Below are 15,056 nucleotides of genomic sequence, written 5' to 3' on the forward strand. Positions count from 1 at the left end.
CCAGAGTCCCACCCACCCGTCCCCCACTTCCCCACTACATATCCCCTACGCTATGCACCTGCGGTTCAGCAAGTTTGGTCATAGAAGCACTGCTGTACCACATTACTGAGCTGGTTACAAACATTTTACTTCTTTTATCTTTCGATGTTGTCCCTATTTGAAGTTGGGTACCGTTTTCTATGTGTGGAAGTACGTAATAGCGGAGTAAGAATACGTCACTTGTATTGGTTGAGTTTATCAGGTTAGTTCTAGATTTAAACTCTATGCACCCTCAAACGCACAATTTTGGGTTTTGTTTTCGAGGCACCTGTGATTTGACGTAAGAATGTACCTCTGAGGATTTGTCTGATCAATGTGTGAGTTTCTGCTGGTGGTTTGGAACAACTTATAATAACTTCAATGATTAGCTTTTACTGAAACTTTCCAAAAATAAGTATATCACGTAACAGGATTGCACATATATTTTTAAATTTCGCAGAACATACTCCAATATTAAACGCATATTAAACTGTTAGGTAACGATCTTGTGATTGCCATTATTAAATTTTTTTTTATGAATACAGTTTGTTACGATGGTTGTGTTTACGACGAAATTTTTACAACTTCATCATTGTGCCATAGCTACACAAAGTAAGCTCAAGCTGAAGTTACTAATATAGCCTGGCTAGTAGTACAACACTGAACTAGTACTAGCCTAGGCCTACTAGGCTACATTAAGTACAGTTACAAATACAAGGAGGATACACATATCTTCGGCCTAGGCCAGTATTCAGGAACAGTAATTTGTTGGCCAAGCCTTAATTATGCCTTGTCCTAAGTTAATGAAACAAATTCAACATTGCCAGAAAGTTGCCCAGATGTTGTTTTCATCTAGCAGGATTTCATTTGAGAAAAAGTTATAAACATGTTTCTTGTTTAGTTGTAATGTATGAGTAGGCTACTGTATGTATATTTCCTCCCCCTTGCTAAGAATTTTACTGAAAAAGCGATTGACATATTGCTCCACTAGTCCATCCAGTAGCTGAATATAAGTTTGTCACTTCATTGTGCATGTTATAGATTTATAAGAAGTAGGTAGGATGGGAAGGTATTTGTTACTCGCCCATGTGAATTTCAGATGTTTATCACAACGTGCTATATTTTGTTGTAAAGTTAATCCATCAGAAATTGCATGCCCAGAGTTTCATCAAATGTATTATTTCAAAGTACCTTACATAGAGATGAACCTGAAGGTAAGTCAGTGCAGAAGATATATATCATTTAGAGAAGGAATACATTTGATAATGACCTTGCAATTCAAAGCTTTCATGTAAATAGCCCAATTGTAAACAATGCTAGTTCTGGTTTCCAAGATTACTGGCAGTTCCCAAAAGTATCCTCAGACATCGAAGAGTCTTGAATTACATAGTAAGATGTATAGATACAAACAGTCTCTGAAGGAAGACCATTAAATGCTTGTTTAAATATGAAAAAGTTATCATTATTTGACTTTCTAGCATAATTGTGGTCAATACTGATGCCATGTTACATCCCACATTGTACTTTTATGGTAAAATCGTTGAATGTGTAAAAGTAAGAGGGCCTGACATTTCGATCCTAGCAGGATCTAAAATCTTTGAAGTGTAACCCTTTCCTTAACTACTTTTTCTTCTAAACAGAGTTACACCTTATTAAATTTTTCCAGTGTGGGTGAAGACTTTATTTTTAAAGCTAGTATGGTTTGCTGAAGCAGTAATAGGTTTTGTGTTCAAGTATGCTTTGGAAACCTTGTTTTCATCAAATTTAAATGAAAATAATCTTGCAAAAACATTTATATTCTGAAGGGGTATATCACATACAGTATGCCACAAAGTGTCTATCAGCAAAGTGACTGATTATCTGTTTTCATTTTTGCAGATGTTTAACAGAGCTTGGTGGATGATCAAGTTGTCTCTTTTAGCTGTCCTCTAAAGCACAAAGCTCCACAATGCTAGTAAGATTACTAACATATCACCATGTGGCTTCATCACCGTTTCTATGCACGTTTAGAAGGAATGCTGGATCCCTCTTATCTGTTCCCTTAAAGTTACCCTCTAGAAACTTTGTGAAATTGTCAAATTTTGCAAATGTGTTAATACAGAGAGGGACTGTCAAAAGCATCAGAAACAAACCAAATGTCTTTCTTAATTTTACAAGATGTAGAAAATACACATCAAAACCACCTGAAAAGGTGGTGAACAGTGAAAAGAAGGCATTATTGCCCAAAGGGTCAGAGGTCACAAGATTGTTATCCTTGGCCAAACCTGAAAGATACAAACTATTTGGTAAGTGTAATTTTTATTTTTTATTATTTTTATGATTACCGGCATGAGACGTTTCTGTGTGCGCGAGTCTTCACACCCTATAATTGTCTTTGTATTGGTTGATTTGAGTGAGCACACTTTAATTTTCTTTGTATTGGTTGATTTGAGTGAGCACACTTTAATTGTCTTTGTATTTGGTTGATTTGAGTGAGAACTCTTTAATTGTCTTTGTATTGGGTTGATTTGAGTGAGAACTCTTTAATTGTCTTTGTATTTGGTTGATTTGAGTGAGCACACTTTAATTTTCTTTGTATTTGGTTGATTTGAGTGAGAAGACTTTAATTTTCTTTATATTTGGTTGGTTTGAGTGAGAACACTTTGATTGTCTTTGTATTTGGTTGATTTGAGTGAGAACACTTTAATTGTCTTTGTATTTGGTTGATTGATCTACATATTTCTTTTAAAATGAGATCTTATGAAGTTCTTGTCATTTGTATTTTGTTTCTTTCCTCTCTCAGGTGCAATAGGGCTGCTACTTATATCCAGTGCTGTCACAATATCGGTGCCGTTTGCCATGGGAAAAGTGATTGACACAATCTACAAATCATCTGATGACAGTGTGAAAATGATGACAGATCTTTCACTCCTTTGTAAGGTTCTCATACTGGTATTTATTTGTGGTGCTGCGGCTAACTTTGGTAGGATTTTTCTCATGGAGACTTCGGGTAAGTGGAGAAGGGATTATTTGAACCTTTCTTCCCATTAATTCAAATCTTTTTGTCAACTTCAAACTAGTTAAGATCGAATAAAATAGTGTATGTGTGTGGAATAGGGATTTCAATGTCTTGTTCAATATTCATCTCAAATCCTCCAAAGATCAGGAAGCTCATACCACCCCACCTCACTCAAAAATCGATCAAATCATGTTTAATTTTAAAGATATTCAAAGAATATAGTATTTCAGTTTTTTACGGTAGGCATCAGTCAAGCAGAGCCTACTGTACTTTCCATGATCTAATAATCCAAAGCAGATTCAGGAGTTCATTGGCATCAAGGGTCAGGTCGGGCTCAAAACAATTAGGGTTTTTGAAGTACTCATTTTTGCTTTTAGTATCATACAAAAATGAAAATACATTGTTCATTATCCCATATTTCCCTGTGTTGGCTCATTAGCCCTGGGCCCTGTGCTGTAGCCTCGCCCCTAGCTCCTGACCCCACTCTCGTCAGACATTGAAAATTGTTCAATGATTGAGACAAGAAAATATAACTTTGAGGTTAAGTGCTGTAATGGTGACAGTCAACTGATTGTTGAAGTGTGCATTTAAGTGACCATTGTTGAACATAATACATACTAGAAGCAGATACAGGGAAATTATTCTTATTTATTTGTTTTATCACAAAAAAATTACAATGTGAATGGAAGTCTTCTATAAAGCCTGAATTAGCTTAACAGAGTAGAAGACTCCTAGTAAAGAAGAAAAATATAATACAAGTTGATTGAGCAGAATGATCCAGATACTTTAAGGAGTAATAACTAGACAGGATAACATTGTCTCAGTTCATAAAGAATTTAGCTATAAATGTAATTACTTAATATATAAATAGAGCATAAAGACCGTATTGTACATACTAGATACTAGAAGCAGATACAGGGCAATTATTGTACATACTACAGTATTAGAAGCAGATACAGGGAAATTATTGTACATACTACATACTAGAAGCAGATACAGGGAAATAATTTTCATACTAGATACTAGAAGCAGATACAGGGAAATTATTGTACATACTACAGTATTAGAAGCAGATACAAGGAAAGTATTGTACATACTACATACTAGAAGCAGATACAGGGAGGGGATACAGAGGCTCGAGTCCCAACTTTCGAGACATTTTGGGCAATGTTGATATTAGTTATAAGCATTCTGTTACACTTTATACCAATATTTTCCTATGCACAGTTAGTTTTGTATAAATTTAACCAATTCTTGGCCAGGCCCCCTATTCTGATTAATTTGAATCTGCTCTAGCATATTGGTTGCCAACACTAATGACCTTTGAAGTTGTATGATAGCTTTAACATTCCATAGTTTCTTGTTTCATTGAATCCAGCCGTTACAAGAGCACCTCTTTAAAGTAGAATCTGTCAATGTGTTGGTGTTAAGTTTGAATGTTGAATGTTCATGGTAGTCAATCAGTATTTCAGTTTCATATTTTCTGATTCATCAGGACAAGGAATTATCAAGCGGTTAAGAGTGCACCTCTATCAATGTAGAATCTATCACAGTGTTGCTGTTAAGTTTGAATGTTCATGGTAGTAAGTAGTATTTCAGTTTCATATTTTCTGATTCATCAGGACAAAGAATTATCAAGCGGTTACGTGTGCAGCTGTATCAATCAATAATCCGTCAGGAGATAGCCTTCTTTGATAAATCAAGAACTGGTGAGCTTATCAACAGACTCTCCAACGATGCATCCAAAGTCGGTAATTCAGTCACAAGGAATGTCTCTGACGGTCTCCGTTCTGTCGTGCAAGTCATCGGAGGTGTTGGGATGATGGTAAATAATTGTTACAATTTTCTGTCTTAGAGCTGCATTGTACATGACAAATGTAGACTTAAACTCCAAGACTTTGGCCTCCCTCTGTCTACAATGGTTCACATTAAATTCACGTAGTGGATAGCTCGTCCTGTCCGTTTCATGTTTTATTTAACACAACCACTGTGCCCAGCAATCTAACCATACGATGTAATGTTTATTGCAGACATTTCATAAAGGTCTCTATTAGATGAAGGACACTTGTATGTAACAAATATGTGCCTCTGAGTCATTAAGTAAATCACTGGCAACGAAGTCCATGACTGTATCTTGATTTTGTGTTTCTCCATAATTAAGCCTTCTAAGCTGCTTTAAACCAACATCCAAGATGTTTGCTTCAAGAGTCAGAATTACAGGAACATACAACCATGGTAGTACCAAACGTTATTTATGTCTAGATATTACGTCAAACACTATCATATTATTGTTACTTTTGATGTAAGTCCTAAAAGCTGCTTTTGATGAATTAAGACAACGGTAACTGAAGGCGTAATTAAACTTCTGACATAGGTTTAATATTATGTTTACCTAGGAGGTTGATGCACTTGGAAAGAAATCTTAAATCGACAACATTTGTGAGGTTTAATGAGACATCCTATTAGTACACACCTGTGTTTGTTTTTCTTTGTTAGGAAATCAATATTGGGATAGATTTATTGGCTGTAGGAGATGTTTTTAGACATAACATGAGTGGGAAGACTTGTGAATGATGTTTTTATCTTCTGGAATATTGCATTTCTGATATGAAAAGTTCCTCATTATAAAGTCTGTAAATACTCATCTTTACGTTGTATTGTCAATCATTGTGTCTGTAATTCTAAGACAATTTATCCAGAATCTGTTTTTATATTTCATCAAATAGGGACTATTTCAAAAAGACAGTGCACTTTGTGAAGAAAAAAATTGTCATCAAAATTGGAAATTGTTGTTGATAAGCAAAAGGTTTTGTTGAGTTGTCTCTACAGGACACAAAAAATGACAAATATAGAATTATACATGAAATGCAGAATGTGAGCCCAAATTTCATTTAAAGCATGACACATTGCGTCATTTTCAACAGTTATAATCAATCATCTGTTGTAAGTTTTAGCTTACAGACAGAGTTCATTACATTGTGTATTAGTAGTGTCAGTTAAATTTTTCATACAGTGGTATGTAAATGACTGCTACATTGATATGACAGTACAGACCAATCAAAAGAGACAGTCATAGACGCTGAAGATGAATATAAACATATTGTAATTAATGTAACCTCTATTGTATTGTACAACATTATTACTATAGAGCACCGGCTTCCTTCAGTACTTGGCAGTATAATCCCATGTGGTTGCATCATAAAATGTGTAAATAATGTAACTTCTAGTATGTTATACAACATTATTACTATAGACACTGGCTTCCTTCAGTACCTTACAGTGTAATCCCATGTAGTTGCATCATAAAATGTGTAAATAATGTAACTTCTAGTATGTTATACAACATTATTACTATAGACACTGGCTTCCTTCAGTACCTTACAGTGTAATCCCATGTAGTTGCATCATAAAATGTGTAAATAATGTAACTTCTAGTATGTTATACAACATTATTACTATAGACACTGGCTTCCTTCAGTACCTTACAGTGTAATCCCATGTAGTTGCATCATAAAATGTGTAAATAATGTAACTTCTAGTATGTTATACAACATTATTACTATAGACACTGGCTTCCTTCAGTACCTTACAGTGTAATCCCATGTAGTTGCATCATAAAATGTGTAAATAATGTAACTTTCTAGTATGTTATACAACATTATTACTATAGACACTGGCTTCCTTCAGTACCTTACAGTATAATCCCTCTTAGTTGCTTCACCAAATGTGTAAATAATGTAACTTCTATTGTATTATACAACATTATTACTTAATAGCACTTCCTTCCTTCAGTAACTTACAGTATAATTCCACTTAATTGCATCACTAAATGTGTAAATAATGTGACCGCTATTGTATTGTACAACATTATTACTATAGAGAACTGGCTTCCTTCAGTACCTTACAGTATAATCCCACTTCAATGTTTTATCCCACCTAGTGGTATCACATGCATGTCAACAAAGTAAATAACTTTACTAATTGGCAATATCTATTTCAATGTTTGTATCACATAATATGTAAAATTTTCATCAACCACACTATTGTTACCAATAATTTATCTTTGTTCCTTTACAGTTTTTTACTTCAGTCAAGTTAGCTGGGATTGTTTTGACAGTCATCCCACCCCTCTCTATTCTTGCTGTTATTTATGGCAGATTTGTCCGGAAAATTTCTCGACAGGTGCAAGACTCTTTGGCCAAGTCAACTGAGGTATTTACAAAACGTCCTGTTTTGTCAAATGTTATCACAATGATTTCAAAGTGAATCTTTTGTCCCTGCAATATTTATTACAAACTAGCATGCATTCATATTTTGGCCATTTTATTAAACCTATATGTGTTCTAGTGGATGAGTGTTTTTGTACGTGTGTGCCTGTGTGCGTTTGTTTTTCTATCTGACCGAGGACTTGAACAAAAGAATTCCAGGTCCTCGGTTGTGATTTCTAAGAATTATATTGTATGGGGTATTGTTAAGGTTAGGGTACGTGGATTTGAACAATGGAAAATACAATGGGGTCCTCGGTTGGAATGTAATACAAACATGTGTGTGCGTTTGTGTTAAGTCAGTGATCGCTTTATTTCGGACCACAGATCAAAGATGTGTTGTGAAAATATCAAAAACAGTGTATGATAAGCCCTCTAGTCCTGTATTATAAGCAAACGTTTCATTGTGAATGGAAGAATGCTCTGGTTGTGTGGAAGGAATCTATAACACTCTTTGGATATATTTCAAATTTGAATCTCTATCAATGACTTTTTTTCCTCATTTCGTTTGCAGATTGCAGAGGAAAGAATCAGCAGTATTCGTACAGTGAGAGCCTTTGCTCAGGAAACAAGAGAAATTCAGTCATATGCCTCTAAAATAAACGATGTCTTTCAGCTAACTAAGAAAGAGGCCTTAATGTGGGGTATATTTTATAGTTCAGTAAGTGTTTTAGTAAAGCTTGAATCTTTCCTTTTGTTAATATGTATGATTCCTTCAGGACTTTTCTTAAGGAGCATCTGATCTAACACTTTCTCTTCACGTCATGCCATGTCTCTCAGTGTCACAACATGGCATTAAAAGTCTATATTTATGTATGTGTTGTTTATAGCATGATTCTTGTCTCTTAGAGCAAGGACTATAATTTTAAAGTTACAACATTGAGTGTCTCTACGACTATCAATACTAATTAGTAGTTAGTAATTTTTAATTAGTAATCAGTAAGTAGTTCAGACCTGAATTTTGTTGGCTTTTAAAACCTGTTTGCAAACCATAAAAAGAAAACCAAGGCTGTTGATATTTTTTGCATATAACAGATGAGTCATGATTCCTTTTACCTGGTTGGAAAGTCTTCCATATCAAGTAAATGTGTCACCAGTAGAGAACCAGAATGTTTTGTGAGCTGTATACATGTATAAGCTTATCATTCTCCTCAGCAGAGATACAAAGTACTGTCAATAAAACTCTAAATATGACTTACACTACTCTTGTTTTGTATTAGTGAGTAATGAACATTTTATAGCTTGGTGTGATTTTGTGAAGCATTCACTTTTAATACTGTCAATCTATAAACTCTACACACGCTTTCCTATACCGAGGTACATTGTTTGAAGACAGTCATTCCATATTTTTTCTTTGTATAGATGGGTCTTTCTGGAAATCTCATGATTCTGGGTGTTCTGTACAACGGTGGGATGATGATGTCAGAGTCACAGATCACGGTGGGAGATCTGTCTGCATTTCTTCTCTATACTGCATACGTTGGTGTGTCAATTGGAGGTGAGTTATCAACAATGCTTTAGAAATGCCTTATGCCAACACCAAAGTTTTCCTTGTTTAAAACAGCTGATATGGTTAGTTCCAGGTTTCATTCGTTCTTTATTGAGGTAACTATCACTGCTGGTAACAGTGAATTATTTCATAGTGCTTAACAATGGTACAAATCAGCTGATTGGTCTAGTCACATTGGAGCACACCCATCTTCTGACCAGAGTGCTATGTGTTGGAAAGGCTGGACATAGAAATATGTTGCTATGAACATGTTTAAGGCTTATATAGAGTGTTGATATTTGTTTTCAAAATGGATTTTGTAAAACCTTAGTTACCACCCTCTCCAAAGCCAATTACCAAGCCCAGCCAAGCACTCATGCTTCAGGTGCCAGAACCACAGTTTACCTCTGCATGTGTGTCTGTGTGTGTATTGAACACTGTTCTTGATGCAAATATTATCTTTGCAGAGCCTCCCTCCAGTGTATGTTCATGTCATTCTCTGCAGCTGAAAGGGTTCTTATTTTAATTCTAGCAAATGGATCAACTTGTCACATTTCTTTAATAAAACAACAAAATTTGTGATATTTCCTTATGAGCAGGTCTCAGCAGTTTCTATGCTGAATTGATGGGAGGTATTGGTGCAAGCACACGACTCTGGCAGCTTCTGGACAGAGAACCTTCTATTCCTTTATCCGGTAACCCTACTCAATCCATCAATCAATCAATCAATCAGAGAATATAAGTAAACACAACTTAGTAAAGTTTGCTTCCTTTAGAAATCTAATGCTACAGGTACTCAATCAAAAGGAATCTAAATCCATTGAAATGCAGATATTGTTTAGATTTGCCACATTTTTCATTTGATATCACTTCACTCTGTCATATGCAATGGTGCTAAGCAGCATAGCATGTCTATGAGGATAACAGAATGGGTTTTAGATTTTAATAACTCAGTTTAAGCTCAACCATGCTGTATAAGAATAATGTGGTTATGATGTTATGAGGGGAGATAAATACTTTGTATATAGCTAGTGGCCTGGCTTTGACATTATAGCTTACTTTAATCTGTCCTTGGGAAGTATTTATCAAACATGATACAACTTTACATGCACAAATCCTATATCGGACTGTTGCATTTCAAAGCATCAAATTTATATAGATCACAGGAATGGTATATTTTAGTCTCTGCTCCACAATTGTTTTCTCCACTTTCTCTTTTCTCACGATTAGTGAGTTAACATTGCTTTTGTTCCTTCATAACAGTTGGCATTACACCAAGTCAATCACAACTTCAAGGCAGGATTGAGTTTAAAAACATTGATTTCTCTTACCCGATGAGGATGGACGTGCCCGTGTTTTCAGGTTTAAGTTTAGAAGCTCCAGCTAGCTCCGTCACTGCCATTGTGGGCGCCAGCGGCTCAGGAAAATCAACTCTAGCTTCTCTCCTTCTGAGATATTATGACCCAGATCAAGGTAATGAATATTCATTAGATTATAGTATAATGAAATATCAAGGCATTAATATTAATGTGGGTGTCCCTTGTTTTATGAACTTGAAGTACTAAACCCAAAAGGTTCTTTTACCTTCATACAAACACTAGAATACTCATGGATGACATCTAATACCTTTTTCTTGTAATTCCATTAGAAGACATATTGTTTGTTGTCATTATCTTTGTTTTCTCTTGATGTTTGTGTTGCTTCTAAGGATTTGACCTAATAGTCTATGTACTAGACTCAGTAGTCTAGCCTTTTTTGTTAATCTGATGTAATGATCTGATGTTATGGCCAATGTGCTAGTCTAAGTAGTCTAGCCTTTTTTGTTGATCTGATGTAATGATCTGATGTAATGGCCAATGTGCTAGACTAATTTATCCAACCACTTTGGTTAGTGAGTCATTGCTGGAATTAAAGGGTCCTTTCTCAAAAGAATAAATGTTGTATAGAAATTCAATATGAATTGACAGCGGTGGGTTTAATGGCCTACAACATATCATAATTAATATTGTGTGTGCATTAATACTTTAAGGATTTTAAACCATAGAAATGACTAATATATATTAAATATTTTGTATATATAAGGAGATAACCAACCACCTAAATTAAGGATTGCCTTAATGCCTCTCATCAACGAAGTCTTCCCTCATTTCTTCCTGTGTAGGACATGTGGAGTTGGATGGTCAAGATATTCGTGAATTGAGTCCAGAGTGGCTAAGACATCAGATTGGGACAGTCAGTCAGGTTAGTTACCAAACATTAGTTCTTGTTTCAATCTCCAAAGTTAAAATTAATTGTTTGTTTGCAATAACGTTATCACAATTAACAAGTTTTCATTGCTCACAACATGATTCTAATGTGTAAATATAGACAAAACTAAACAAATATTGGCCTTAAGTTCAAACAAACAATCAACTTTACTCTCATATTTGTAAAGAAACGAAGAAATGATTGTCTAGAAGAAGGCTTGAAATAGTTGTCTTCAGTGTTAATGTGAGTCATGCCTCCTACCATACAAACTTTCCAGGCTAATGGTGCCTGGGGTCAGAGGTCAGAGGTCAGAGGACACAGTACCTTGCATAGAGTGTATCAACCATACACCTGGTTAATTTGATACAATGCAAGAAACTGCAGGGAAGGGATTTAAGAAAAATTAAGCATTTTATTTCTATAAAAGAAAATTGGAAAGAGAAAACTAAGGAGTAAATTGTTCAGGTTAGGTTTGCACCGCTTCATCTGAGTAAATCATATTACTTCAATCTCTGGTTTCTTCATCTAACTAAATCATATTACTTCAATCCCCTGGTTGCTTCATCTAACTAAATCATATAACTTCAATCTCTGGTTACTTCATCTAACTAAATCATATTACTTCAACCTCTGGTTGCTTCATCTAACTAAATCATATTACTTCAACCTCTGGTTGCTTCATCTAACTAAATCATATTACTTCAATCCCTGGTTGCTTCTTCTAACTAAATCATATTACTTCAATCCCTGGTTGCTTCATCTAACTAAATCATATTACTTCAACCTCTGGTTGCTTCTTCTAACTAAATCATGTTACTTCAATCCCTGGTTGCTTCATCTAACTAAATCATATTACTTCAATCCCTGGTTGCTTCATCTAACTAAATCATGTTACTTCAATCCCTGGTTGCTTCATCTAACTAAATCATATTACTTCAACCTCTGGTTGCTTCTTCTAACTAAATCATGTTACTTCAATCCCTGGTTGCTGCATCTAACTAAATCATATTACTTCAATCCCTGGTTGCTTCATCTAACTAAATCATGTTACTTCAATCCCTGGTTGCTTCATCTAACTAAATCATGTTACTTCAATCCCTGGTTATGTCTGCACTGCTTCATCTAACTAAATCATGTTAATTCAGACTCTACTTGAAAGCTTCGTTGTTATTTTATCTTGTTATCATGTGTGGTATGACTATAATTAATACTTCAGGAACCAATACTGTTTTCAAGCACAATCGCAGACAACATAGCCTACGGTGCAATAAATCCAGACAAAGTTTCCATGGAGACCATAGAGGCCGCTGCCAGAACAGCAAATGCTTACAATTTCATTACTGGTTTTCCAAAAGGCTTTGATACCATGGTTGGAGAGAGGGGACTTATGTTATCTGGTGAGTGAATAATGATACAAACAAAAGTAATAATATATAGCTGCTTGTCATATTTACAAACATGAAATCTGTAATATTTTGTGTTGTGCAAAATTCCTTTTGTCCCACCCCCTAATCTCATGGACCCCTGCATGAGTTTGGGATTGGGATAGGCCAGAAGTCAGATCAGTCAGTGGTGCTGAAATTGCTGCCTCTAGTGTGGAGGAGGGGGAGGGGGAATGGCACCTCAGTGGCAGGTGGCTGGAGCCCACTATTGTCTGTCAAAATGTTATCTGATGCCAGTGTTCTACATATGTATGTTTCCTTTTTCTGTCATTTGATATGCGGTGTGGGTGTACAGTTAGTTTTGAGAAATTGTGACATCACATGTTAATGTTGGTTGCTATTTTCTTATCAGGTGGTCAGAGACAGAGAATAGCATTAGCAAGAGCTGTGTTGAAAAATCCACAATTAATTCTTCTAGATGAGGCAACCAGGTAAGTGAACTCGAACAAGGCTATAGATACTGGAAAATGTAAATATCTCTTCTGCAAGTTGAAGGAATTTCAGATGAGAGACTTATAACTAAACTTGAAAGTAATTCTCACATGGAGACAGTGGTCTGATATTTCTCTTTAAGTTTGATAAGTCAAATATGTTATACAGACCAAGAACAACAAATACACGGATATGTATCTTGTCTTTATAACTTTTTTTTACTGCTGAGATGAAACATTTTGAAATGTATTAAATTGTTAAAGTACATCAAAGCAGGTACAGTGTCAAATTCTCAACGAAAATTAATCGAACAGTCAGCCATTTTCAGTTAATTCTGTTTTTGTTTTTTTTATTCGTTCTTGTAATAACAGTAGGAAGTGTAAATTATGCATATTCCTCTTAGGAAAAAATAATTTTTCCTTTAGTAATAACAACAATGGATTTGCTACCTATTATGCTCTCACCTGGCTGTTACCAGATACATCAACAAATTGACTTCTTGAAAATAATTCAACCATAACACCGGATAATATGTTTCAAATGATCCAATAGCCTTCTTGTGTTTTGTTTTGTAGGTGTGTGTGTTTTGTTTGTAACAATAAATAAAGGATAGGACTTACCTCCTCCCTGGATCTAACTATTTGTTTCTCTTTATTCTGATTTCAGTGCCCTGGATGCTGAGAGTGAATATTTAGTACAAGACGCCCTGGAAAAACTAATGGTTGGTCGGACGGTCATAACTATTGCTCATAGACTCTCCACGATCAAAAATGCTGATAATATCGCTGTCCTACATCAAGGAAAAATTGCAGAAATTGGTCCATATGAATATTTGATGGGATTGGATGACGGTATCTTTCGCAAACTGGTTGATAGGCAAACTGTGGTGTCATAATTTGATATTTGATAGTTTTTATGTTTGGTTTAGTCTATTCTTTGGACCACTTAAAATGGGTCAACACAAGATGTCTTTCTGAACTATTTAACTCTCATAGAACAATTTATTTATTCATGTTTTGTTTAGAAAGACTGCCGACAAATTGTCTTCTGTAAATTGTGTCTATCACCTCTGTGAACAGTATGTAATTAACATTTGTTCTTGTCACTACAAATCAAGTACTTGAAAAAGTATTATATTGAAAAAAAATATCCATAGCTATCATGGCACAAGTTTGGCTTTGATTTAACATTTCATTAAGTGTTGAGAAAACAAAGGAACAAAATGAATAGCACTTTATATGTATATCAGGAATGAATCATGAATAATGTATTAGTTAGTCATTTAATGGAGTACAAGTTTAATATGCCTGTTTCCACTTTGTTATTTAGGCAGAAATGTTAGCATATCTTTTCCCTACAACATTTACCACTTAGAATGTTAGTCATCTTTATATATTCAACTCAGTAAGCTCAGTTTTTGTAAATCTCATATTTAATATCTAATAATGAGTTCTTGGTTGCTTCAGTTGTATTGGTCATGTGAAGTCATTTTTGTCAAATATTAAAAATGATGAAATCATTCATTCTTGTATAAGAAAAGTGCTCAGATTAATTCAGTAAAGAAATGTCCATGGCATGACAATGTACCTATCTATGCAACCTACTATCGCACAGATAAGAACTAAATATTGTATAATAATCATGAGTGAATTAATTGGTTTGTATCAAAAATGGGAATGCCTTTGTTATGGTCGAAGGAGATATAAATGTGAAGCTCCGGTGCTAGGTTTGTTCTGAAAACCACTATCCAAATCTACAAATCCAAAGTAAACCCAATTCTCAGTTACGGAAGCATCTCCTTGCTTACCATTTCAAATCCCAATAAACAAATTTTAAATAGAATCCACACCACAGCTTGCCCTAAAAATCCCTTCATATATAGCTACCTCCCACGATCTCCGCGCAGGTAACACCAAATCTTTATTCACCCTACTCGTAGAATTTAACACCAAACTATATAAAAACAACCTAGAGAATGATCCATTGATCGAAAAACTCCTACTGAAATACAAAGTAGCATTAACTCATTTCCAAAATAACCAAAACCTTTCCGTATTCAAAACTGTTACTTAATAGCCTCATCCAAATAGAAAATCCTTTTCCTAAGTGGGTCTAGCCCCCCCCCCCCCCACCCGACTCCAGGTGTACTTATACATTAAGAACAT

General features: G+C 35.0%; 1 protein-coding gene across 2 annotated transcripts; it reads left to right on the forward strand.

Annotated features, from left to right (window-relative positions):
* Nucleotides 1–199: 199 nt before the first annotated feature.
* Nucleotides 200–13,974, forward strand: LOC139970516 (ATP-binding cassette sub-family B member 10, mitochondrial-like). 2 transcript variants are annotated; one of them, XM_071976285.1, is made up of 13 exons: nucleotides 200–356; nucleotides 1,897–2,303; nucleotides 2,801–3,007; nucleotides 4,639–4,841; nucleotides 7,094–7,228; nucleotides 7,796–7,942; nucleotides 8,644–8,779; nucleotides 9,370–9,465; nucleotides 10,034–10,243; nucleotides 10,932–11,011; nucleotides 12,234–12,414; nucleotides 12,812–12,890; nucleotides 13,558–13,974. In XM_071976285.1, the coding sequence occupies exons 2-13, from the start codon at nucleotides 1,967–1,969 to the stop codon at nucleotides 13,784–13,786; spliced, it is 2,040 nt and encodes a 679-aa protein (XP_071832386.1). In that variant the 5' UTR covers nucleotides 200–356; nucleotides 1,897–1,966; the 3' UTR covers nucleotides 13,787–13,974. The 2 variants fall into 2 exon arrangements, with proteins under 2 accessions (XP_071832386.1, XP_071832387.1); XM_071976286.1 differs by lacking the exon at nucleotides 200–356 and adding an exon at nucleotides 385–630.
* Nucleotides 13,975–15,056: the final 1,082 nt, after the last annotated feature.

This window comes from Apostichopus japonicus, chromosome 8, assembly GCF_037975245.1.
Source record: "Apostichopus japonicus isolate 1M-3 chromosome 8, ASM3797524v1, whole genome shotgun sequence".
Lineage (NCBI taxonomy): Eukaryota > Metazoa > Echinodermata > Holothuroidea > Aspidochirotida > Stichopodidae > Apostichopus > Apostichopus japonicus.